This window comes from Onychomys torridus, chromosome 17, assembly GCF_903995425.1.
Source record: "Onychomys torridus chromosome 17, mOncTor1.1, whole genome shotgun sequence".
Taxonomy (NCBI): domain Eukaryota; kingdom Metazoa; phylum Chordata; class Mammalia; order Rodentia; family Cricetidae; genus Onychomys; species Onychomys torridus.
The window spans coordinates 39,206,741-39,234,664 of NC_050459.1; the positions used below are offsets into that span (position 1 = coordinate 39,206,741).

Below are 27,924 nucleotides of genomic sequence, written 5' to 3' on the forward strand. Positions count from 1 at the left end.
GTAGTCAAGGTGTCTCAAATACTTGGTAGCTGGAGAAGGGGGAAAGATTAGAACCTTTGGTGATATGGGTCCATGATTCAGAATGTGCCACCTATAGCCCCTGATTACTTGAGGTGTTGGGTAAAACCACTTTGGGGGCAGTGAGGGATTATAGTCTTCAGAACCTCTACAGTGTTGATGTCTAATTACGATGCCACAACTCTTATAATAAATCTGCCTCAGTCCCGGACAGTGAGGATTATAGACTTACAGACAGTCACAGTAGGATGTCTGCCATTTATTTCATAGCAGCAGTGAGGGTAAAGAGAGAGGCCACAGCAGGTGAATCATGGCCTGAGCAGCCTTAAGCCCAAACCTAACAGATAGGGTTGATCATTCTTGGATGTTCTCTTTGACAGACAGTGGACCGGCCGAAGGACTGGTACAAGACAATGTTCAAACAAATTCACATGGTCCACAAGCCAGGTATGTATGTTCTTCTGGTGTTTTGTTTTGTCTTCTTTTATCAAGTACTTATGGATATATACTCAGCTTTTGTATAGACTTTCTTCATACAAAAACATCCCCAGAAGATGTAGACAGAGATGGGCAGAGGGCTAAGACCAGAACATCTACATGTACATCTAGACCCACTGCTGCACCTGTCTGCCCATGTCTGTTTCTTACTACAAGAGGGACTGTATTGGCTTCTCCTGTTCCCCACTCAGTATAGTTGACAATAAACTTTAAAAGCACTTAAGGAAAATTATGATGCAGCGGGCACAGAATCTGCCTAGGGAAGTGAAGCCAAGGGATCAGTTTTGTGTGTGTGACCAGGACAGAAATGTACATTACTTTATAGACAAGAAGTTCACTCTGCAGAGGCCTGGAGTGCAATATTTGGAAATGCAAAGTGCTGTTATATGCTAGAAGAAAAAAAAAAAAAACATTGCTTTTTTTCCGCTGGTGTTTCTGTCATTTCTCTGACTTTCTGCTGTCTTGGCGACAAGGTGGCAGAATCTGGATTATCGTGTTTGTGTTTCATTTTCTAGATGAGGACTCAGACATGTATAATACTCCTTACACATACAATGCAGGTAGGACGGCTTTCCTCGCTTGCAATGACTGGTCACACTCCACTGTCCGGAAGAGCCCTTCGTCATCCCACCACCACCCCATGTTGTCAGTTCCTGTGAGGAGGAGGATGCCTTACTTCCTTTCTCAGAGCATGTCTAACAAAAGATTGATCCTTTCCCCTGGAGATGGGAACTAACACTGTTCTGCGTCATCTATCCCCCACCCCCCTCCACGAACCACCACCCCCTCTGTGGCTGTTGGTTTATCCTCAGCTTCAGGAATGTTGAACCATTGTGAAGGGACGGGGTGAAAGAACAGCCTGTGACCTGGTTACACAACGAAAGAAAGATCTTTTTATCAGCAGAAAGACCAATTATCATTGCATAAGACCTCTCAGATATTGTTCCCCCCAAACAAGTCAAGCAAAGTGTTTTACGACCATGCCCAGGCTTTTGCTCCAAAATGGAACCATTCATTAAAAGATGTGAAAACCTCCCTCTTGGCTGGACCACTTTTCTGACTCAGAGTTGCCAATGCTCACAATGGAATGACTTCAGCTCTGGGCATTCCCACTTGTATTTGAATGTGCTGGCTTCTTGTGGAGTGGTCTTCATACTCCTGTGAGAGACACCAAAAATATGTCCCCTTCTATCAGTTTTTCCTAAATATCACATTGGGGGATTGTACCCAACCAAGCCATAGTCCCAGGATTGTGCCCTTATTTAGGGTCCTCTTTCCACCCTAAAAGAAAACTCCATGAGACTCTCCCCTCCCTAAAACCTGATGACCAGCAACCAGCTCTTTAACTAGGTGAATTTGCCGGTCAATTCCAAAGAAAATGGTAAAAAGTCGAACATCAAGCTGGTGATCTCTGAGTTAGACTCTGTATCCCCATATTACTTTGGGAAGTCCATTAAGATAAATACTCCCATCCTGCCCTGCTCCACCAAACTCACCTCCTTGATTCACCTCACTAGTCTGACTGTGGAGTTGACCCGGACACACTTCAGAGCAGGTGTTGTTGAGTGTCACATCTCACAGAAACAAATGCACACAAGAGGAGCAGTCAAGCAGAGATCAACTTAGGCCCAGATTGGGACTCTGAGAAACTCCAAATTTTTATAGACTTCTAAATATTGAAATGGGTCTGTCTCACTGGTAATTAATAAGCTGAACTTGAGTTATGCTACCCTGTAAAGCCTGGGGAGTTTTATCATTCAGTCAGCCAGCAAAACGCCTATGACCACCCCCTACTTCCTAATAACCCACAGCTTTGTGTCTTGCATGTCATTCCTGCCACCAAAACTAATCCTTCAAGCCCAACTCTAGTCCCACAAGATCCATAATATAGTCTGTCTCACTCGTCATCTTCAAACATCCTTTAATTTTTTCCATGTCCATAGTTTTACTTCTCCATTGGATTTTACTAACTACCACAAACTCTTTTTCAATCACACATCATCTTGCATCAGCTTGTTCAGGAGGGTTTACACTCCCCTGTCCCATGTGGGAGCTGCACCTCATGCATACAGCATGTTCTGTATTTGTTAGATTGCAATTAACACATCAACTGTCTTATGTATGCCAGTATTACAAAGTACTAGCTGCTATTTTAATCTTCCTCTGAAAGTTTACCTAAGGTGTTAGTTTCTGTGATTGGGAAGAAACCTTGCTGAGTACCTGTAAGGTTATTTTTACTAACTAGCCTCAATTTTCATTAATCCTACAATAATGGATAATTTACTATAATCAGTACTTACATGCAAGACAAATTGATATCTAATTAATAAGTGATAATTTATAAATTAATGTTGATAAATAAATAAACAATGTACCACCTCTAATGTACATATTATGAATATGCTTATTGATAATTTTTCACAACCATTGGCTGTTTCACATAGCCCAACCATCTTAATGGATCTTCTAAGTTATTTGCTTGTTTTGTTGGTTTTTCTCTTTTTCATGGTAGGTCTGTACAACTCACCCTACAACGCTCAGTCACACCCTGCTGCGAAGACGCAGACCTACAGACCTCTTTCCAAAAGTCACTCAGACAACGGCACGGATGCTTTTAAGGAGGTGCCCTCCCCAGTGCCTCCCCCACATGTCCCACCACGACCAAGAGATCAGTCTTCAACAGAAAAGTAAGGCTCCTTTCCCAAAATGGCTTCTCTTAGGATAAAAACCAACCCACAATGGCACTCAGTGAAGAATCAGCCCAGCATTGTGGAGCAAATCTATGTCAGGGCTTACTATATTAGCCCGTATTGAGCATCACCGCTGAGATTGTGCTGAACAATCTCAGGGAAGTCTCAGTCATGCTGTCATAATGCTCTAAATTAAATTTGATGTATCAGGGACACAAACTCTGTTTTTTGTTCAATAAGTGCATATAAGAAATAAAGAGGCCACAGATGGAGTTCATAAATAGAGCATTTGTCTGAGTACTACAAACAATAAAACATGTACACACACACACACACACACACACACACACACACACACACACAGAGTGTTCACAAGCCTTGGAGATGAGTCTCAGTGATAGCGGCTTGCTCCACATATACTGGACTCTGGGTCCAATTCCAATTCTGAGCTGAAATGGGGTAGAGTGTGTTACATCATTCATGTAATCGCAGTCTTCATTAAGATGAGGCAGGAATTCAAGACCACTCAGAGCTACATAACTTCCAAGCCAGAACTGAGCTACACGCTAGCATTATGTCTCGAAATAAAAACATATAAAATTAAATAAAATAACTAGAAATAATTGGCAGGGATTCCCTTTGCTGCCCCACATTCAAGAGATACTAAGTAGTTAATTTTTCATTTGCACAGATTTGAAATTTCAGGTCTTTTAAGTTATCTTTTAGAAACCAAGAGAAATACTCTTAAATCATAAATAAGGCATTTTTAACAAGTGCCTGTGACTCATTCCACCGGTTATTTTAACTGCTTCTGATTTTCATTTCTCTACTGAAATATTTTTAAATATGCTATTCACACCCAAATAAATTTTTATGAACACATTTTAATTGTGTTATGTTAGGAAGACTGTAGCTAATAGTCCTAGTTATTGGTAATCTTTCCTGACAGCTCATTATGAGGCAAACACTGTGCTAAGCACTTCCTTGTATTACACCATTTTATTCTGATAGCAACCCAATGGGACACATTCTACATTACAGAGAAAGAAACAGGTTAGAAGATTACAATAACTTGCTCTATTTATATAGGCAGAGTGTCCAAGCCAAGATCCAACCTCAGCTTCCCCTAAAGACACATCCTATGCTATCTCTACTGGTAATTAATAAGCAGTAATAGAAAGGGTGTTTATTATTACTGGGTTTTATATTACTGGTTTTTAAAGTATTTCCTATGGTAATACTGTCTTAGTTATTGCTCTGTTGCTCAAACAGCAAACAGGACACAGCTTCACACGGATATGAAAACTGAAATGGGAAGGTGTGAGGGCTCTACCGGATAGAGTTTGTTGATTGACTCTACACCTAGGACTTGGTTCTCATTTTCTCTCTTAAGGCACTTCTGTGTGTGTCCACCATTCTGTAGAGAAAGAATTTCACTCTATTCCATAGGAGTGGGAATTCCCTAACTCAAAAGATCAAAAACTCCTGTTTCTCAAATATAAGTAAATAGGTATTTAATAACCCTTCCTGCTCTCCAAAGGAAGTTTTCTGATTTAGTTCTAGCTTGGTGTTCTGAGTCCTACTGTGAAAATGTACTTGTCAAAAGCCCTTGACAGACTCTCAGTGGTATCAATGCAAGGAAGCAATCAGTTCCCCAGGGCAGGGATGGGGGGTGGAGGGTGTTGGTGTGTTCCAAGGCTCACACCAAGGGGTCTCCCACACCACTCTGCTTATCCCTATGCATGTCGGCCCAAGAGATGCAGTTGTAATTCTCACACATGCACTCAGATGCCATTTACAAGAAAGAAGATCAAACATGATATGTGCATTCCTCTTTGTCCCCCTGGATCAGGGAAGCCAGGTCACCAGGTGGTTAACTGACAAAGCTTCGCAGAGCAGACTTCCACTTATTTTAAACTCAGACACACACAGCTGTCATTGGGGACCCAAGGGTCTAGCAACATGTCACTCTTCATGTGTCTACAAACCTCTTCTGTGAGTTTTTACAACCACAGTCACAGAGGTCAAAATAGAAGGAAAAAAAATGATCTAAAAGGGATAGTTTAATGTACCATTTATTTATTAAAGTTAAGCATATGTGGTATTTTTCATAAATTTTTAACCAGAAAGATGTTTTAGTTGTATTGGTTTTGTTTTGATTTGCTTGCCGTAATCTCTCAGGGTAGGAGAGATGGCTCAGCAAGAAAAATTGCTGAAGTCTGAAGAGCTACATTGAGTCCCCAGAACCTGTGGTGAAAGAAAAGTACTAACTCCCAAAGATTTTTCTCCTGTGTGCATGCATGCATGTAACACACACACACACACACACACACACACACACACACACACACACACAATCAATCAATAAATAATGTTAGCCTTGGAAATTGACTGTGGGTGGTATTTCACCAGTGTTTTACGCACACAAATTGTCTCAACATGTGGTTTGCTGTTCATTTACAGGCATGACTGGGACCCTCCAGACAGAAAGGTGGACACCAGAAAATTCCGATCGGAACCAAGGAGTATTTTTGAATATGAGCCTGGGAAGTCATCCATTCTACAGCATGAAAGACCCGTAAGCACTGGTCAAAAAATCTATGCCTCTGGGGTTCCCAAGTAAACCTGAATTTATCCCCATTTTTTTTAATTGTTGAAGAATTGCATTTATTCTTAATCATGATTTGTGTACCTTGTCTCTGAATAGTAGCATATCTATGCAGGACTCATTATGATTAGCATATAGCTAACTGTGCCTAATCACAGCACTTATACATGAAATACTTAATTGCTATTCTAGCTTGCCCGTGAGAAAAATCATGAATCCATATCCCTGATGTCCAGACCCAGGCAGATGAACCCTTTGACTTCTATGTTGGTTTCTTGTTATTTCTTTCACTTAAGAGAAAAATTTCCCAAACACACTTTCTATAACAAGTTATTTAATTGGTTTTTATTAAATCCCTCTCAGGTCACCAAGCCTCAAGCTTCCTGATTGATTACCACTTTAATGGATCAAGATTGTATTTCTCTTTATAGTCTTTTTTTGTGTTTACTTTGGTCATACACAAACTAAATGATGTATGAACTCAGAAAGGACCACTTGCCTCTGCTAAAGCTAACAGCAGCTTCCTCCATGGCCCTCTGCTCTCTGGGTCCTCTCACCCATCATTTTCGCTTCCCTTGTTTCTGCCTCAGTGTTCTCAAGGCCTCTTTAAAACCCAGCAGCTCCTCTGTATGTCTAAACTTGCTTCCAGATAAACCCGATTGGTGTTTCCTTTGTGTGTTCCTCCAGTGGTCCAGAGCATCACACTAACACTTAAAGGTCAGCCCTGAGATTTAGTTGGGCAGCCTGTGACTTTACCATGCCCAACACGAGTGTCCTTGATTTTGAAACCCTGTTTTTGTGTTCTTGAGAAGTATGTTCAAAAATCTTCCAATCACATTCCAACTGCTATTTGTTCAAATAATTCAAAATTTTCTTTGCATGATAAGATTGCAACAGGGAAACTGAAAAGGTGGGAACATTATTGATTCTAGGCTCTAGATTATAACCCATTCACTAAATTTGTCTAACTAAATGTCAAAACAGTGAAATTCCCAAAACAAAATTCAATGGAATACAATATTAATTCTGAAAAAGCAAATCACAAAATAATGAATCTCATATTAAATTATAATAGAGAACTTTTAATGATTGTTGAAGCTCTTGGGGTAATGATATGACTGAAAATAAGAAACCTTTTAATGGCTAAAACGGAAGCATACCTAAAGAGTACTCCCCATGAGAGCTCATTTATGGGGCCCCCTCTGTCACTGAAATCTTTGAAGGCTCTTTGTTTTAAAGTACCAACAACAGTGATAGTAATAACGGCATCTGTAAGTGGGAACCTACTACATGCCAGGCTCTAGAAGTAGTAGTAATTCCTGTATCTTATGTAGTGTTCCCAACAACCCTATCAAGCAGGTGCACCAACCTCCTATTTTACAGATCGAGACTGACTGCCACATGGCCACATAGCTGGCATGTGCTGGAACCAGTTCATCTTAGGCAAACTTTTGCTTGGTGTCCTTCACTACTGTGTTGGCTCCTCTGAGCAGGAAGCCATTAGCAAGTAGTCACCACATCATAATCTGATTGTTTTAGAGGATAGTATAATTAGTGGCTAACTTATAATAAGTTAGTGGTGCTTACTTTCCTCTACCCCAGAGTTGGGTTCAGAGAAACTATAATGCAAGTCCAGTGTTCTTAACTGGCCTAAATGGGGAGGTCAGGACGATGGGTGTGACCAGAGATTCTGCTGTTGGATAAATCTCTTCAGCCACAGGAAAAGATGAGTGGAAGGAACTAGTAGCTTGGAAAGAAATGAGAATGGGAGAATTATATTTTTACCCCTCCTAAACCATTTTGTTGGAAGACAGTATTGTGACAAATGATAGGAGAAAATCAAAGATATAATTTGGGCAAGCCTTGTTAAATTATCATTTTTATAGGGTGAGACTATTACCTTTTTTTAAAAAAATCAACCCTCAATTCATCCCACTTTAAATTTTTTTTAAAAAAAGGACAAATTGAACAAGGGTATTTGAGAGACCAGACAAGTGTCTTGAAGGCTCAGGCTTTGGGAAAAGAGAGTAGGAATGCTAGGTAAGAGTGATGTAACATCAGATGGATTTCAAGGTCTTGTGAATACGTCTTCTGTCTTTTTACTTGGAAGTATTTTGAGAGTACCCCTTTGTTCTTTTCAGTTCTGATTTTTGAAAATTATATAAACAGCTAGGCAATTCTGTACTGTTCCCTTCAATTCCCAGAGCATCCTGTCAGTATCCCTATTTTCCTGGATCCCCTCACCCTCCTTACTCACAGGGAAAAATGTCATGACCAAGTGTTCCACCTAGTCGACAACTGTCCATTGTCTGTGTTGCCATGACACGTTCATTTCCCTGGTTAGTGAATCCAGTCTCCAGATAATTTTTTAAAAGCCTGTCAGTCGCAAATTTTCTCCTGACTCTCTCTTGTCCCTGGAATAAAATCTAACTCTTCTGCTATAATTTACAAAAACCAAAGGACAACAACAAATAAAACCTACCCAAATCCTGTGGTTTCACTCCTTGCCAGCTATACAAGACTTTCAGTCCCCTCTCATCAGAACTTGGCATGGTTTGTTCTTCCTTCCAGGGAAGGGTTCCTCACCATTGCTCTTTTCTTTTTATGGAAAGCTTCGTGCATGCACCCCAGTTTGTCAGAGGTACACTTTCCTTAGGGGCTTGCTTCTTCACTCTCAGCAGCGGGTTTATAGCTCTCCTTGCTGGATACATCCTCACCTCATGCCTGTTCACTTGCCTGGGTTCCTCACTGTATGCTTTAGGTTCTTTGAAAGCAGGTACCATGTCTGACTCAGCATTTATTGGTCTTCCATACCTAACCTAATACGCGGCATGCAGTAAATAACTCCTTGAGTGACTAAGTGAATGTGAACTGGCATTACCTTTGCAGTTGATGGGTAAATTGGTGAGAGATTGAATCTATCAATGAGGCCCGGTGAGTCTCCATCAAGACACAAATGAAAGTCACCAATAACTCTAGTTCAGCTTTTGTGATTCCATGAGGTATGAAGGAAGCAAAAGGAACATGTCTGCCCAAACAGAAATTCTCAAACCCTGACAAAAAAAAAAAAAAAAAAAAAAAGATTGCAGGGCTGGAGAGATGGCTCAGAGCTTAAGAGCACTGACTTCTCTTCCAGAGGTCCTGAGTTCAATTCCCAGCAACCACATGGTGGCTCACAACCATCTGTAATGAGATCTGGCACCCTCCTCTGTATACATAATAAATAAATAAATTTTAAAAATAAGATTGCATTCATTCTCAGAAACTGAGAGCATATCTATCTATTAATGGCCTTTAACAGGAAGGCAAAAAGTAAACGCATTTCTTTGAAGCTCATAAGTTCATGAAATAATCAAATAATCATAATTAAATATTCATTTAATTATAAATTTCAGTACTGACTAAATGGGCCTAATGTCTGATCCATAGAAAGGCTTGCAATCCCCAGAAATTTGTCTTTAGCTGATCTAATCCACAGATTACACTATATTTCCAATATGACAACCAAGCAACTCTCCTGGGATCATATTAATAAAAGCATTAGCAATCATCTGAATTGGATACACTTGTAGATTAGCCATGTTATTGTTTTTATGCTTAATATAATAAAAACTCTGCAAAAACATTGTTACCTTTCATATAATAGCTGTGCTTACATATAATAATAGCAGAAAGGAATACACATTGGATGAGTTGAAATACAATGTAAACCTCCAGTGAATGTGGTTTATCAACAAAAATTGCTACCTAAGAATTAAAGCATAAAAGTTTGAGAAGTTTTATCTGATGGTTTGATCCATGAAGAATTATTCCATTATGTAATAGTATTTGCTATGAAAACAAAATAAGCCGGGCAGTGGTGGCGCATGCCTTTAATCCCAGCACTCGGGAGGCAGAGGCAGGCGGATCTTTTTGAGTTCAAGGCCAGCTTGGGCTACAGAATGAGTTCCAGGAAAGGCCCAAAGCTACACAGAGAAACCCTGTCTTGAAAAACAAAAAACAAAAAAAAAAAGAAAACAAAATAAATAGAACGTATAGCAACCCATGCCTTGAAGCTTAAAAGCCAATGAGCATTTGCAAGAATAAACACATGGGTTCTCCAGTGTGTTTAGGATCATATAGAGAGTGTGTACTCAATGAGAAGACTGAAAAGCAGGTGAGTTTCTCTGACCTCAAAAGCATCTAAAGACTTTTTTTAATCTGGGAAAACTTTAAATTAAATTACACATTCTGGAGAGCCTTTTAAGAACAATCACATGTAAGCTCTGGTTTTAGCGTATCAGAGGCATTTCCTCTCACACCAGAGATATGGTTTGTGTTAAGCAGAAGGTTGCTAGGTTTGTAAAATGGACAGGAGTGAAACAAGATATCCATTAGCTCTCTTCTGCCAATGTGAGAATTGCATTGGGAGGTAACTGTTGTTTAGTGGATCCCTAAGTGGTCATATTCACTGGGGACAAAGAAGAGTTTCCCTGACCTGAGGGAAATGGTGAAGTAGTGGCATCCTTAGTATGCATACGCTCCAGTTATCTGACTGTCTGCATGTATTACTGGCCATTGTAGTGTTTCTATGTCCTTTAGTGGTAGCTCCAGATTGCTTCTGAACACATTTGATTGTAACTAAAGGAACTCAATAGGTCAGCCACAGCAAAGAGATAGTTCTAGGTCTGGCATGTCCCTTTTTGGTGGGGGGTGGGGGGGCAGGCAATTTGTTGAGGGTTATTTTGAAGGTTAAGTTGTTCTTTTGAGACAAGGTCTTACTATGTAGTCCAGGCTGATTTCAGACTCGCCATCCTCTTGCCCCTGCTTCCTGAGTGTGTGCAAGTGTGTGCCTCCACACCCAGCCTAGAAAACAAAGGCTCTGCTCAAGTGTGCACCCTTCACTACATCCCAGAATCACGTAGGATGACTTGTCACTATTTGTGCAGATTCTAGGAAGCTGCTCGCTGTGACTATAGACTGAAGACAGGAAATTGCTATTTTACGTTTTGTAGCTGAATGATGGACATAGGCTCCTTTCCCCCAGATTCTATTATGGAAATGTATCTCTACAAAGGAGAATGTAGTCTATGCATTTGTTAGAGGTTTTCTTTAATGACAAGTGGAGGTGAAGGTAAAAAGCTTGTTTTCCTATTTGTTTAGTAGATTTGCTGCCCCTTGTTGTTCATAGTGTTTTGAAGCTTTTTCCCACATCTCCAAAGCTTCTAGCTTCCCCCAGCAAAATAAAACACTGTAGCTGACCACAGAGGTTTTAAGTCGAGAGCTCATAGCCACTAAGTACACAGTGTTAGGAACTATGAGTTTGGGAGATTAGAGGTCTCTTTCTGTGAAGGAAATAGTATACCCCTCTGAACAGCACAAAGTTACTGGTAAATTCTCTCTAATGTTACCTGTTCAAAGATAAAGTCTCCAGCAAAGTTATGCCATAAAGTAATTATACACTGCAGCTGACATCTTCTAAATAATTGGGGAAAAGTAACATTTTATCATTAACAAAATCTTAACACTCATAACTATTGAATCAAAAAAATTGTTTTTGTTTTGGTTTTTTGAGACAGGATTTCTCTGTGTAGCTTTGTGCCTTTCCTGGAACTCGCTTTGGAGACCAGGCTGGCCTCGAACTCACAAAGATCTGCCTGCCTCTGCCTCCCGAGTGCTGGCATTAAAGGCGTACGCCACCAACTCCCGGCCGAATCAAAAATTTTAATTCAATATAAAATAGTTATTGTAATTTTTTTAATTCACTGGGAATAGGTTACTGGAAGATGTTCTTTCTACAGATTGCACTGTTAACTATAAAGTGGAAACCAACAGTAATATAAACATAAATTGGGCTAACTATCGTGTAGCTGGAAGTTTACCTGTGTCCTGCCCAGTCTCGCAGCTGGCTTATATTAATTACAAAACTGTATGGCCTAATGGCTTAGACTTCTTGCTAGCTAGCTCTTACAACTTAACTCAGCCCATTTCTATTAATGTATGCATCGCCATGTGGCTTCGTGATGTTACATGTTCTCTCACATCCTGCTTCTCCTGGCAGCAGCTCACAGTGTCTCCTGACTCCACCCTTCTTCATCTCCATCTCCAGTTTAAATGTACTGCCTAACCTTATTCTGCCTCGCCATTGGCCAAACAACTTTATTATCAACCAGTAAGAGTAACACATATTCACAGCATACAGAAAGACATCCCACAGCAATATCTCAAGAGTTTCTGCAGCATTTTCTCTTTCTAATAGAATAGCCTCTTCAATTGTTATTTATGACAAAAAAAAACCCTCATAACCAAAAGTAAAATAATACTAAAAAGACAGTTTTTATGCCTGACCGACAGTGTAGTATTTTGTGTACACATGCATTCCTTCATGTGCCCCTCGAGATACCCACATGGGCATACCAGCAACCACTGTACAAGAGCACTGCACTGGAGTGTTATTCCAGCATCAGTCCCAAGTGTATTCCAGGGTTACTCTGAAGTCATTCCAATCACTACCACTCCATATAAGGCATAAGCTTGGCCTCTGCACTATTATGACGCCTCAAACTTTTCTCTCATTGTGTGTAGTTACTATAATATCACCATCTTCTTTCATAAAAATATTAAAATAAAGCTATGCCACTGAAAATGTTGTGGGAATAATGTATCATTCGCTGTAGACCAAACGGCATTAATAAAACCACTGCAATATCATGACAGTGAAACACTACAATAAGCTCATGACAGGATGGTGGCCCTTTTGGAATGCTGAATATTTCAATGCCCCCAGCATTACAGGGCTATAGAGCTACTCAGTGGGAATCTTTGAGACCTGTAAGTATTCTAAGAATAATATAGGATTGGAGTGGCGAGTGTTTAGAAGCTCTACCTCCTGGATGGTAGTGTGGGCATCAGAGCTTTTCTTTTGGCTGGAGTGAATGGCTTTTAGAGGGATCAAAAAACTTAGAATTTTTTCTGACTTGATATATTGCACTATGCAACTATACACATTTAATTAGGGACATGAGATTATATCAAAGAGGTAGTAGTGCACACATATGGTACTTCAAGTGCTATTTTCTAGAAAAGCAACCAGCAGGATATCATCTAGCAGGTGTGTATTGTAAAAAACCATTGAGGGTATCACCGGGTTGAGGAAAGGCTGAATGTATATGTTCTATTGCTCAAGTAATTGTATTTGTTTTTTCTCAACTGTTTATGTTGATACCCCTGACACTTCTATCTTAAACACCACATTCACACACCTCCTGAGAGGCAAGTCAATGAGACTCCATGCCCGCCCTCTCCTTCCCTTCCTACTATGAAAAGGCTGGTTCTCTACACATACCCTCCTATAGCTCCAAGTCGTCATGGGGAGATGGAATCACAAAATGGGATATATCTTCACTTTTGGAGAGACTTGTGACCTTGAGATGTTTGCTATGGTAGGCCATTTTTAAGGACCCTGCTCCCTTCAGTCAGCCCAGACAATGTTAGTCTCTAGGACTAATGCCAGCTGGTGTCTGGTTCCCTCCAGGTTCCATCAAGAGCCCCTGTCTAACGAACCAGTGTTTCCTCACCCCTCTCTCTTACAGCCCCCTCTCCCAACAACTCCGACACCTGTTCCCCGGGAACCCAGCCGGAAACCTCTCTCGGTGTCGCCCTCAACAGATGGCCTGCGTAGCCCTTCCCCTCCGCCCCGGAGCTGTGTCCCCGCACCCCGTCAGAGTCCGAGCGCCCCAGCTCTCTCTCCCACCCGGGTGAGCTCCTTCCTTCTTCACCCTCTCTCATGCTGTGGGGAAGCAGAGCTCAGCCTGTGTTCCGAGGCTATGACATGGTCAGATCCCGTCTCTGCTGGGGTTCTTCCTGCTCCTAGACCCCCACCTTTCCACCCTCATCTCCACCATTCCATGCTCCAGCCTGCCCCATCTGCAATGTCTGCAGACTGCAGACCACTGCTGCCGCTGCTGGTTGCCAGTGACTTCAGGGACAGCAGACAGACCAATCCAGGAGAGCCCCTTGGTTCCTCGTTTGGACCTATCTTCATAGTCTGGCCTGCCATCCTTCCAGATTGTCACTACCAGGATAATGTCCCTAGTTCATGCATCAGGCTAAAACGTTAGTGATGGTGGCAACAAGGACCCCAGGGATGCCACGGACCCTTATTTCCATACCCTCATTTTGCTCATTGTATCTTACTTTCTCCGTTCTGTCCTGCTGAGGTATGTTGGATGAGTCCGATGCATGTTTGCGTGTGGATGCGCGTGTGTTTTCATACCACAAGGCGTTTTCCCTCACTTCGCTCAGTGTGCCTTTTCCTTCCCTTTTCCTTCACATCTGCTCTAGACTGGTCGCATAAATCCAGATGACATAGATTTAGAAAATGAGCCCTGGTATAAATTCTTTTCAGAACTGGAATTTGGACGTCCGGTAAGTGAGGCTAGACAATTTCTATTAGACAAATAGGAGGATGTTGTTTGATTTCTAAAGCATATTCTGGTCAGAAGGGAGATGTGTTGTGTGGAGAACAAAAAGCTGGATGGATAAGATACATGTGCTCCAGCTTTGTGCAAATTCGCTTTGGTGCCAAAATGCCTAAATGTGTTCATTCGCTTCCCGTATGTTTTCTCCTACTCACGCATTAGAATCACATTCAATTAATTGCAAATCTATCATGTTGAGGTAGCTTAGGGGAGAGCTGTATTGTGGACAGTGCATTTTGGTCTAGTTGAACAGTAACACGTACCTTGCCATCTACAAGAAGACTGTTACAACAGTTCTTGTTTGCTGAGGAATTACCAAGCCACCACAGAAGCTTGGTTCCCAAGCCAATGACTTGAGTCTTACTGATGCAACAATTCCAATAACAAGAAAATAGACCAGAAAGGTCAAGGAATTTGCCCAAAATTGTCAGAAATTAAACCTAGGCTTTTCATATAAGAAAAAGTCTTTGGGCAGTTCTGACTATAATGTATTGCCAGAATATTCCCACTGGAAATATTCCCACTGTTAAATGACTCTTTGAATAGGAGAGATGTAATGAAAGGAGAGAATTAAGAAGCCCTGTGGACCTTGATTTATAGTTTTGCTCATGAGCCACCAACAGATCTCTGATCCCCAGACTCCCATGTCAAAAGCCCCCAGATTGGCCCTCATGGGGTCTGATTGATCTGTTTGGGACAGGGTCGACTCAGGTTTCTAGTAACTTCCTTTAACTATTGAATCTGTATTGAGGAATTGTTTGTGGGCTTCATGTTTTCTGTAAAATGCATTTTTATGAAGCTTAAACTGTTGAATAATAGTATGTCACTTACTCAGCCCAGCAATTTGATAAGAACTCAGATTTGTTCTTTCTCAGTGTCACATAGGACTTATAAATATGCTGATCACGTATTCCTTACAGGACGGCTGTGAGAGTCCTTTTTTTGCATTATAATGCAGTCTTGGTTAGCCTCATTCTATGTTTTATTGAGCTGAATCAAATGTGACTGTAAATGAATATTAAACAAAATTTCCTGGCATTTTCTATTACCTAAGGAGAGGATTGCTTCCTCCTATTTTTTCTGGCATCTCCTCTTATTAAAAATGAATTTTATTTCCTTGGGAAAATGCTCTCTTGTATTGCTTTATGTATCTGCTATAATTGGGTAGAGTTTCCAGAGAAGGTACCCATTTCTGTGTTGAGCCCAAATTACCAGCCCTTTCTACAGCCCTCCTCGGCCACACAGGGATACCCACCTGCATGCTCTCCACTTACTCCTCCTATGTGTCCTTAATATACCTTGCAATCTGCTGTGGCCAAAAGACTAGGAGTGCTAATTTGGATTTGACAAATTACGTTTACAAATCTACTAATTGAACACAAGCAGCTTTGCACAGTGCTTGGAATATTTGCAGGTATTGCACTCTTCCTCCGAGGCTGCCACTTTGTCCATTCACGACACGCTTTCTGTGTAGCTGATGCTCGATTTCTAACTGTTATCACCTTTTCCACATGTTCATTACTCGCTGCCATTGACTCTCCTCCATCCCATCTCTCCACTTCTGCTTCTGTGGTGCATCTACACCCAGCCTCCTAAAAAGGCTCTGGATTATGTTCAAGATCATTCTTCCGGTGTTTCCAATGAGGTAAAGACAAATTCTTCTCTCCTTTCCACGTTTCCTGCTTTGTGACTGTCAGTCTGAACATACGTGTTTTTAAGAGTTTCCTGTGTTGTTCAAGCTGGTTTTAAAAAACTCTTTGTATCACTGTGTTGCATGTAGCATTATCTAGACAGTGCAAAAGGGTTGGCTATTTCTGAATTCCAGGTAATGATTTTTTTCTAACTGTTAACTTCCAGTTAAAATATTCATGAAAATAAAAAACCCAACTACTGAACTTCATGTATTAACTGCCCATTTTCATAAACTGAGAAAAGTACTACCTAAAGGCTTCTAGAAAGGCATTTTTTCATTGTGCTTAGAGGTACAGACTCAGAGTTGAGGTTCTTGGGCCGTGGAGATAGCTCATTAGGTCAAAGCATTGGCTGTGACAGCCTAAGGGTCTGACTTCCACCCTGGAACCCACCCACCGTGCATGAAGAGAGCATGCCCTCACACTCTGTAAGTGTGCTGCACCCACACAGAGAGAATAATATAATTTTTTAAAATAAAGTTTTGATTCTTACATAATCAGATACTTATTCCTCGTATTTTTCTAAATGTTGTTAATCTTTCATTTTACTAAATGCCTGTAACCTGTGGCTTTTTTCCACCAATCAAGACTAGAGATGACGAATACCTGGTGTGTGTGTCCCAGTTTCCCAATTCCACAGCCTCGACAGGCATCGCTCACTCTTGATGTTGGAACTCAGGCAGCCACAGCAGCAGATAGTCACTGCCATGTGCAATAAAACTTAGTTGAGAGCTCTGCTGAAGATGCTATGGGTGGAGCTGGAAAGGTGGCTTAGTGGTTTAAGAGCGCTTGCTACTCCTGCAGAGGATGTGGCTTTAGTTCCCAGCACCTACATGGCAGCTCACCACCATCCACAACTTCATTTGTAACACCCTCTTCATGAACTAAAAATAAGTAAATCTTTTTAAAATAAATAAATAAAGATGCTTATGAAAATCAGCTAATCGGCTGGGTGAAGACTTTATGTCAGGCCATGTAAATCTTAACCTGGATAAGGAAAAGATAGTATGGAAAGGAACAGAAAGGATCCTAAGCCAAAGTTTGCCCCCTACAAAGAAACCAGAAGGCTATTGTCAAAAGCACTTAGAAGACACAAGCAGATATGTCATTGTTAACTATCAGGCAGATAAAAGCCTCCTGAGGGCACTCTCAGGAGTAGCCAGGCAGGATAGAAGCACACAGAATCAACTGACTTTTGTCACAGCAGTTGCTATGTATTCTTAAGCGAATGCAATGCTATGTGCAAGGTAAGAGCCAAGAACTCTTGCTAAGGACGGTACTCCTGACACACAGTGGGAACAACAGGTTGAAGGCATGGAGTTTGAAAGGGAAGTACTCAAGTTTCCAAAGGTTTAATCTGCAACTCCACATTATAGATCACCTAATAAGCCTCACGGTGTGTGTTAAAACAGAGAAGTGACCTAAAAAATTTTTATCAAATGAAAAGTAAAGTCTAGTAATCAGGAACTTTTTGAGGTATTGAATTCAGTAATTTTTCAAGACTGATGTTTTGTAGCCAAGCCTGCTCTCTAAAGAGAATCAAATGAAACCAACAATTCTATTCTCTGTGTTTTATCATTGCGACATATGGACAACCTAAGAATTTATTTTGATATTCAATTCAGTCAAATATTTTTCTCATGTTCTCCACACCAAAACTATGTTACTGTGTTGATGAACTTTTGTTAGACTTATAATCCATGGGGGGGGGTAGATATCTTTATCATATTGGGTACTGTTGATGTTGTTGTTTGAGACAGGGCAGGGTTTCTCTTTATAGCCCTGGTTGTCCTGGAACTTGCTCTGTAGACCATGCTGGCTTTGAACTCAGAGATCTGCCTGCCTCTGCTTCCTATAAGTACTGAGATCAAGGCATGTACCACCACCACCAGGCTCAATTTTTTTTTTTTTTTTTTTTTTTAGTTTGTGTGAGACTGATGTGCTTAGATAAATGAATCAACATTTTGTAAATATTCCCCAGATATTTTGATCAGATACTTCTGGATTTTTTTTAAGTAGTTGCCTCATTGATTTTGAAACAGAAGTTAGAAAACATCATATCCAACTCATTGGATTTCTAGTTAAGAAAAACGGAATGAAATGGAGTAACTTTAAGGAATATATCTAAAGTCGCCTAGTAAGATGGCTGCCAAGAGAATAAATCACCAATTGCTCATCCCTCATTTCAAAACTATTTCCTTTGTACCACACTTTTTACCATCCCCAGGAGATGTATTTAAAACTTGGCTCTTCTAGAAACTATTTTTTTCATTATTGAGTTTTTATAAAATGGGTTCTAGGAATTAACACTGCACAATAATTACTGAGCACAGAGATGGGAAAAATTGAACTTAATGTACTTTTTATGTTATGGTAGTGACCAAAATACTACATTAAAAAAACAGGCTCATAGCAATAGAACTGTGTATTCTTATCTTTTGGGGACTGAGAGACATGAGTAACTTTAATAGCATAGTTAACTAGGGTATTAATTTAAGAACATGGCCTTTCAGAGTTTAAGAAAATAGACTCCCATAAGATATTTTGATTCTGTCTTTAATAACATTTATATGACATTTCTAGTAAAAATTGTAATTATTAGATAATACCTTGGCTATAATTGATCAAGTACCTGGTTTTATGAAGCATATGTTACAAATGACATCGTTTTTTAAATCAAATATAACTGAGACATTTGTTTGCAAATGTCAGAATGAAACCTATACTTTGCTAATTTGAAACAAATTTTTAAAAAGAATACTTAAGAACTTGTTAGCAACATTTAATCAATAATTTCTTAGCAGAAAGAGTGATTTAATGTCTGCATCCTGTGTTAAAATAGTGATCTTTGTAAATGATGAGTAGACTTTGTTTGGTAAAATGGACTAGTTCTTTTCTTGGGACTCTATTTTCAGCTGAGTGTCATAATTATTGTACAAGATTTTGCCATAATTATTAATCTAATTTTTTATTACCTTATAACTGAAAACTGAAATTTCTCTTATGATACATAAAATCAAAGCGTTTCTTTTTGGGAAGAATTTTTTAGCAAGATGGCTCAGCTGTGACCTGAGCTTTTATCCCAAAACCCATATTGTATAAGGAAAGAATTGATTCCCTTGTGTTCTGACCTCCACACACATATCTCACACACACACACACACACACACACACACACACACACACACACATACAAAATGTTTTTTTTTTAAACATTTTTAACTTATTTGGATTATGAAAAACAGAACAAGGAAGAATGATTACAGTTTGTCTTAACTCAGAAACATACTTATTCAGTTCTAATGTGGTATTTTATTTCCTGTAACAGAATTATCCAAGCTTATCAAAACTGGGGGTTCATATTTCTGATCTTATTAGGAATATGTGCATCCTGAATTGGAGCCTTTTACTGGCTAACTATGTGTTAGGTTGTCCCATAAAACCTGTGACCCACAGGTAACAATACTTCTGGTAGCACCTCCGCAAACATGCAGAATTATCTATTATTATTTTACTTGTTTTCTTTCTTCCTTACTATGTTTTCCTTACTTTGTACTCTCCAATTCAGACAAATTCAAATAATTATATAAACTGATCAACATGGTAGAACAATTTTCTACTCTCATATTTGTTGAGAACATAGGAACCTAAGAACTTTCTAAAAAGTACAAATATTAAATATGCTTTTCCTGTCCAAAATGGGGAAGGAATTTTTCATGACAATAGATCCTTTGTTTTATTATGGATAAGATTCCATTCTCAATCAGTAATATGGAATTAAAGCAAAATATTATGCATGAGGCTTGTCAGGTTGGCCTATATAAAAATCATAAAGTTATAATCTAGTGTTTTAATTAGGAACGTTATAGTATTTAACAGTTAATAGAAAAGAATAGTAGGAATCACTTATAAAGTGAGACTGCCATTTCATCTAAGTAGGTTTTTAATATTCTGATTTAAAAAAATTCTCCATATAGGAATTTAAGATAAAGATTCATCAACTCTTGCCTTTATGGTTGACAATTTTAGGCCTTTATATAAACATTTTCAAAATATAATTCCCATTTTTCAACAAACTAAAATTCATCTATGATGATGATTGAGCAATAAATATCTCCAAAGCCAAAGGTATATTTATTTCACCAGGAATTGGTTTGCTATGAGTGTAGAGATCACAACACGCATGCTTCTACCTTTCAATGTCCCCTCAGAAACTCAATACCAGCCTTCTCTTGTAATCTATATTATTTCAGGAAATGTCTCAGAAACAGCCAAGTGCAATAAAAACTTTCTATCTACCACTTTCGTGTGGTATCAATTTCAGTGTGCTTTTCTTAGTGAGAGGTGTAAAGCACACCATTTAAAGGAGAGTATCTTGATTCATTTGGTCACTTATTTTCAATTAATTTGGAACTCAAATTGTTCAGGATTTATAAATCTGTACCTGGCTGAAATCTCAGATGATTTAGATTAATTTCAAGTCAAATTTTGTGTGTTTTATGAAATAATGTGTGTTTACAGAAAAAAGACATTCAGGTTCTACTTATATGCTTTTGAGATAACACCTGGCAATAACAATGAAATTATAAAGAACTTTGTTTTTATAAGTATTTAATGATGACTGCAAATATTTTCTTACAAATAAAGCCAGTCCTTCATATAGGAAGCTCCTACTTAGCAGTTGTTGAGAGCCTGACGTTAATGCTAAAGATAATTAGCCCTTCATTCAGTCCAGTCTTCCTGATGATAATGTTACTGGTTTATTTCTTCTTTTTCCTGAGGAAATGAATGACTTGGTTGTGTTACATCACAGAATGCAGTGTAATTTGTTAAAAGGGAGCTCAAAGACATGTTGCCTTTCTGGAAAGACATTTTTGCAATCACAATAAATGATTCTTTTGATCATAATATTTAGACTCTAAATCTTAGAGTCTCCTTTTTAGAATGCAGAACTCAATGATGACAAATAAATGAAATTTGCTATGGTAATTATTTTCATGAGACTGCTTTTCTATCTTAACAGGCCTCCATCTACCAGCCCTCCATTGACAGAAGCCTGGAAAGACCCAGTAGGTAAGGATCACATGACATTACACTAACAAAATCTCCTATGCTAGCACTTCCTTCCTCAATAGTAATCTTCCTTAGTGAAATACTGATGCAAATCACGTAACCCTCTTTCTTATTTTAAGTACCAGACTTCATAGTCGATTTATATGTTGGCATATCATGTGATATGATCGCATCCAAGAATTTACTAAAACTCAACCATGTAATTCCAGACTTCTTCACAGGGGTCAGTTCTTCCCACTGTGGCCTTTTTATCCTGTGTCCTCGTTCATTCCAATGAGGGTTGAAAATATTCTCAATGTTGGTCTAGAAACATTTTATAAATTAGAAGCTACTGATGTGTGTTAATTACACTTTGATCACACAAACAAATGTTTTACACTACATTTCAAGGCATCCCAAGTCCATAAACATATTCAATCCACAGACAACACGATGAGTTAAAAATTAGTCACCAACTTGTTTTCAAAGATGCTAATGCTTAAGCTCAGCAACGTACAGAGTTTAGAAAGGAGAGAGAAAACAGAATGAAACAGGTTAACTTATCACCACTAGTCACAACTATCCTCAGAGTCGACAGTCTAAGCTCTGTTATTTATATTTTAATATGTTTAAATATACTTAATTGAAACTATCACCAAAATTCAGATGTAGTTCAATGGCAGTTAATATTACAGATTCACAGTCATAGTGTACCATTAACAAACAGTTCTGTGATGTTACTTTGCCTTTGTACAAGTTTGTGTCAACCTAAGTAAAAACTTTTGTGACTTAGGTAAATTGGGATTTTGAGTGCTTCCCAACTACACTAATTATAAAGAGAAGCATTCCTCCACTCCCCCAACTGTTATATTTTTACATATATGTGTGTGTCTAAAAATGTTTGAAATGCTTAAATTCTGGAACTTGAGTCTGAACTAAAGGTGGCTATGAAGACACAAAGCCTTACACAGCAGGATATTTTGTAGGAGAAAAAGTATTCTACAAGGCACATCTTGATGGATGCATTTGCATTTCATTACGTCTAACAACCCCTGAAGTCATGTCACAGATATCATGAACCCTATATATAGAAGACAGATTTTGAGAGATGGCATATCCAGATAGAGCTATTAGCCGTTACACATGTCCATAGAAGATATAAAGAGAAATATGCTCAAGAAGAAAGAAATGGGCATAGAAGAACTCTCTGCTCAATTGACTGTTGATCTCTTCAGAGGACTAAGGTCCTAAAACTCACCAAGGATACTAAAATCTACTGGCTCACAAGTGTCTTATATAAGTGACATAATATTTCTACCCCCTGACAGTCAGTGGTGGTGCACACCTGTAATCCTAGCACTCAGGAGGCAGAGGCAGGAAGATCTGTGAGTGAGTTCCAGGACAGCCAAGGCTACACAGAGAAACCCTGTCTCAAAAACAAAACACAAAAAAATTATACATAACCTCCTCATGGCCTCCTATATATACTCTGAAATATGAATAATGCCTCATGCAACACAAATGCTATCAAAAAGAACTGTTGGGACTAGAGAAAGGCCTCCATGGATAAGAGCACTGGCTGCTCTTTAAGAGATCCCAGGATCAGTTCTCCAGCCCCACATGACAGTTCACAACCATCTGTAATTGTAGTTCCAGGGGACCCTATGTCCTCTTCTGTCCTCCATAGGCACCGGGCACTGGGTACGGTACATAGACGTATATGTAGACAAAACACTCATACACATAAAATAAAAGTGAGTTAAGTAAGTGGTTATTATAATGGATCACGTGGGGAATAAACATACAGTTTGTACATGTCCAGTAGCAATCCAATTCCTAATATTTCCAGGGCACAGTTGGCTGAACCTATGGATATGAAGAGCCTGTATAGTCCAGCCAGATATTGTATAACTTGAAACTTCCCTTTAAAAATGAGATCAATGCATGTTTTAAATGATGAATCTTGGGCTGGAGAGATGCCTCAGTGGTTAAGAGTACTGGCTGTTCTTCCAAAGGTCCTGAGTTCAATACCCAGCACCCACGTGGTGGCTCACAACCATCTGTAATGAGATCTGGCGCCCTCTTCTGGCCTGCAGCCATATATGCAGGCAGAACACTGTATACATAATAAATAAATAAATAAATAAATCTATAAAAAAAAGATGACTCTAAATTGTGAATGTAGAGGAATATGACTTTCTCATGGTGCAGTTTTGTGGGTAGAAGGTTAGGGGTTCTGCCATTATCTAACATAATCATCAGGTTTCTTGTACATGTGTTAACCTCTTCCAATCAAAGTGACACTGATTCCCTCTGCCAGCTCTGCAAGTATGGCTGGTGACTTCAGGAAACGGAGGAAGAGTGAGCCGGCAGTGGGCCCACCCAGAGGCTTGGGGGATCAGAATGTGAGCAGGGCCAGCCCTGGCCGGGCAGACCTCCCGGGATCAAGCTCCACATTTACGAAGTCTTTCATTAGTTCCTCTCCTTCCTCTCCCTCAAGAGCCCAAGGTGAGCCACAATCAATGAACATTCTCACTAGTTCACAGTTTAGCCCGGAGTATGGGGGAAGTCCCATCTCACGATCACGACTTAGGCCCACTTTGCTTGTGGTGTCCCTCAAGCAAATACCGTTCCCCAGCAAAGCCACTGCTCCTACCCAATCCAATTCAAACTGGCATAGCCATTTAAGAGTCTTAAAGAACTCAGACTAACATTTTCTTGTTACTATTTTCTCAAAAATATATTGTATTTATTATTTTTTAAACCCAGAGTATAATTTGTTGTCATAGTTACAGAAATGACATTTATAGGCTTTTACATAGGCAAACTTTCTGTTATTACAGATAACAAATTAAATTTGTAGAATAAGAATTATAAACAGCAGCAGAAAAATATCACTTAAAACATGTAATGGGGTACTCTAAATTCTGGATTAGAAAATAATTTACTAAAGCCTGCCTTTAGTCATGTACTCTGCTTTGTTCAGCCTTTACTTGTATGGTAAAGTATCCCATTGTACCATATAACACAGTGGTCCATAATGGTTCACAATAAGTACATACTGGCTTGGAGGCACAAATACCAAATTTAGCAATGAGGGGCCTTGGTGAGATGACTCAGTAGGTAATGGCACTTGCCACCAAGCCAGTCAACGTAAGTGTGATCTCCGTGGTTCATATAGTACAAGGAGAGAATTGACTCCCACAAGTTGTTGTCTAACCTCTACTTACACGCACACAAACACGAGAGAGAAAGAAAACGGGAGGGAGGGAGGGAGGGAGGGAGGGAGGGAGGGAGGGAGGGAGGGAGGAAGGAAGGAAGGAAGGAAGGAAGGAAGGAAGGAAGGAAGGGTGGCCACTTTTTCAGATGGCCTTCTCCTCTTTGGAAATATAGTAAGCTAAGCATTATAGTAAGTAAGCTAAGGGATAGAGTGGCTCATTTGGGTTTCTGGTAGATTACTGGGGTCTTTTTTTTTTTTCTTTCAGACCATAATCTATTGATTCAGTAGCATGCCAAATTTGGGGCCCCACAATCTCCTCCAGTTTTTGAGAGTTAAAATGGAAGAAAATGGTTTTTCAAAGCATGTAAAGAAAATGAGTTTCAACAAAGTGTCCATGAAGTAGGACAGAGTGGAGTACACCTAACAACTGTATGCATTAAAACTGCCCCCATACCATGATTAAAGATAAGCGGTAGCTAGTATATGGACAACAGACTGTTTATGATGACTGGTCTCTGTAGAGGAGGATGGCTGGGCTGTCTAAGATCTAACTAACTCTCAGAAAGGAATTTCCTCTTTCACTAACATGCCTTCATAATATTCTACTCATCTACACAGCAAATATCCTAAGTAACAAGCCAGTAAATGAAATGCCACAGATCCATCATTCTCAGATACAATTCAAAGTGTAAAAGGACCCTGATAAACTTAAGTATTTTTCTTACCATAGAGAGTTAAATCAAGTTCCTTTCCCAAGCATTACATATCAACTGAATGAATTACCAATGTTTGGATAACTCAGGGGAGGTTGTAATTTGTAAATTGTTAATAGAGAGAGCCACACTGTTAATAGGTAAGAGTTGTGGCTAGGCATGCCTTGTTGCTCAAAAGACCATTGAATTATGCAGTAGAAATGTGTTAGTCACATCAAGTGTATTTCATGTGTGGTTTTGTTTGCTGTAAAGTTGCACTAAAAAATGTGATCTTGTATTAGCACCAAAAATTTAACCTCTTTAATTGAAGCTATGTGTGTCAAGATACCTAGAGTAAGCCACACTGCTTTCTCTTTGCTTTGCTAATACTGACATGCTTTCCTTTCTTTGCAAACCTTTTAACTTCTCCAAATGTCTTTCTCCTGCCATGCTGCTCTGGATTGAAAGGTGGGGATGATGGCAAAATGTGCCCATCCCTTTGCGGTTACTCGGGGCTCAATGGTGCCCCCTCTAGTGAGTTAGACTACTGTAGTGCTTATAGACAGCATTTGGATGTCCCCCGGGACTCTCAAAGGGCCATCACCTTCAAGAATGGCTGGCAAATGGCCCGGCAAAATGCAGAGATCTGGAGCAGCACTGAAGAGACTGTGTCCCCCAAAATCAAATCGCGTAGCTGTGATGATCTCCTGAATGACGACTGTGACAGCTTCCCAGATCCTAAAGCCAAGTCAGAAAGTATGGGTTCTCTGTTATGTGAAGACGATTCCAAAGAGAGCTGCTCCATGGCATGGACTTCCCCCTACATCCAGGAAGTATGCGGTAACAGTAGATCTAGAATCAAACACAGGTCAGCCCATAATGCCCCAGGCTTCCTCAAAATGTACAAGAAGATGCATCGCATCAACCGCAAGGATTTGATGAACTCGGAGGTAATTTGCTCCGTGAAGTCCAGGATACTGCAGTATGAGAAGGAACAGCGGCACAGGGGTCTGCTCCATGGATGGAGCCAGTCTTCCACTGAGGAGGTGCCCAGGGACATGGTACCCACCCGCATTTCAGAATTTGAAAAGCTGATACAGAAGTCCAAGTCCATGCCCAATCTAGGGGATGAGATGCTATCTCCTGTAACTCTAGAACCCCAACAAAATGGTCTGTGTCCCAAGAGGCGATTTTCTATTGAGTCTCTGCTGGAGGAAGAAACTCAGGGTAGACAGCCTTCTCAGGGTCAGCGAAACTGCAAGTCGACAACCCTGGTGCCCATCCACATTGAAGTCACCAGTGATGAGCAACCCAGAACACATATGGAGTTTTCCGACAGTGACCAAGATGGTGTTGTGTCTGACCACAGCGACTATGTTCATGTAGAAGGGTCATCCTTTTGCAGTGAAAGTGACTTTGACCATTTTTCATTCACATCCTCTGAAAGTTTCTATGGATCCAGCCATCACCACCACCACCATCACCACCACCATCACCGACACCTCATCAGTTCTTGCAAAGGCCGATGCCCAGCCTCTTACACTCGATTTACCACAATGTTAAAACATGAAAGAGCTAAACATGAAAATACTGACCATCCCAGAAGGCAAGAAATGGACCCCGGCCTATCTAAACTTGCATTTCTGGTCAGCCCGGTGCCTTTCCGAAGGAAAAAGAATTTGACTCCCAAAAAACAGACTGAACAGGCAAAATGCAAAGCCTCTGTAGTGGAGGCTCTGGACTCTGCCCTTAAAGACATCTGTGACCAAATAAAAGCTGAGAAAAGGAGAGGGAGCTTGCCAGACAACAGTATATTGCATAGGCTTATCAGTGAACTGTTGCCAGAGATTCCGGAAAGGAATTCATCCCTTAATGCTCTGAAAAGGAGCCCCATGCACCAGCCTTTCCACACACTGCCTACAGATGGTGCTATTCACTGTCCACTGTACCAAAACGATTGTGGGAGGGTACCTCACAGTGCCTCTTTCCCAGACGTGGACACAGCCAACAACAGCTACCACGCACAGGACTACGGTAGTACCCTGAGTCTCCAAGGTGGACCAACTTTTCTTTCTTTTCCCCCTGTGGTTCAGCTGCCATCCTCCCCCCTCATTCATTACTTCCATCCTGCATCTCATCGCTCTCAAGCTGGGAGACCACTCAACAGTCATTATGTGTGGCAAAGCAAACCTGTATTGTGCAGCCGTGTCTGACTTGGTAGTTCTCATTTGCCTGTGTGGTATCTGACGTCCATGTGTTGACCCAAAGTAATCACCAATGCATATGCATTTACTCACTTGAAAATAAAAGAAACCCAAATTTGTCACTGAATATTAGGGCTAAAATGAGTAGGACATTGAGAAGACAAATGAACATCATTAGTAGCTACATTTGTTTGCGCTGATGCTATGCAGCATGCCTCACAAACAGGAGATTAGAACGTAGAAACATTCTGCTGTTAAAAAACAGCAGGTTCTCTCCGGACATTTTCAGATTAAGATGTATCAGAATCCAAGTTTCTGACAAAATAGCCATTTCCTTCAGTTATCTAATATCCTGAAAGAACCACCACTCAATTTTAAAAGAATATATCAAGATAAGACTATAATTTAATATCTGCATCCCTAAGGTATTTTTTGATTCATTATTAATCAAAGTCAGTAGTTTCACAGCCTCTTTCTTGATTTCTATATTAATGTTAGAACATTGTACTTGTTCAAAGAAATCTGTCCTCTCAACTTATATCATATATATGTATATATTTACTTATATACGAGAGAGAGAGAGAGAGAGAGAGAGAGAGAGAGAGAGAGAGCTGTAGCTAGAAGCAACATCTAATTGAAACCCCCATAACTCAACAGATGGGTATTACTGTAAGTGCTGCTTTGCAATTGAGACATGGAGGGAAAGGGGAGCTAAAATTTCCAGTGTTGCACAGATTACAGTAATGGCAGGAGAATTCAAGACCCTATTAACTAAAGATGTATAATATAAAG

The 27,924-nt window shown here is 39.9% G+C and overlaps 1 protein-coding gene across 29 annotated transcripts in view; it reads left to right on the forward strand.

Moving 5' to 3' along the window:
• The window catches only part of Sorbs2 (sorbin and SH3 domain containing 2), a 315,195-nt gene that overhangs the window by 258,587 nt on the left and 28,684 nt on the right, over positions 1 to 27,924 (forward strand). For 9 of the 29 annotated variants that reach the window (XM_036166700.1, XM_036166702.1, XM_036166699.1 and 6 more), the window contains 10 exons: positions 399 to 465; positions 1,032 to 1,076; positions 3,029 to 3,203; positions 5,670 to 5,784; positions 13,386 to 13,550; positions 14,137 to 14,220; positions 15,862 to 15,918; positions 20,988 to 21,037; positions 23,337 to 23,524; positions 25,397 to 26,983. In XM_036166700.1, coding sequence (XP_036022593.1) covers positions 399 to 465; positions 1,032 to 1,076; positions 3,029 to 3,203; positions 5,670 to 5,784; positions 13,386 to 13,550; positions 14,137 to 14,220; positions 15,862 to 15,918; positions 20,988 to 21,037; positions 23,337 to 23,524; positions 25,397 to 26,983 — 2,533 coding nt within the window. The remainder of the gene's footprint in view (positions 1 to 398; positions 466 to 1,031; positions 1,077 to 3,028; positions 3,204 to 5,669; positions 5,785 to 13,385; positions 13,551 to 14,136; positions 14,221 to 15,861; positions 15,919 to 20,987; positions 21,038 to 23,336; positions 23,525 to 25,396; positions 26,984 to 27,924) is intronic. The other 20 variants (XM_036166719.1, XM_036166720.1, XM_036166730.1 and 17 more) reach the window with 14 other exon arrangements.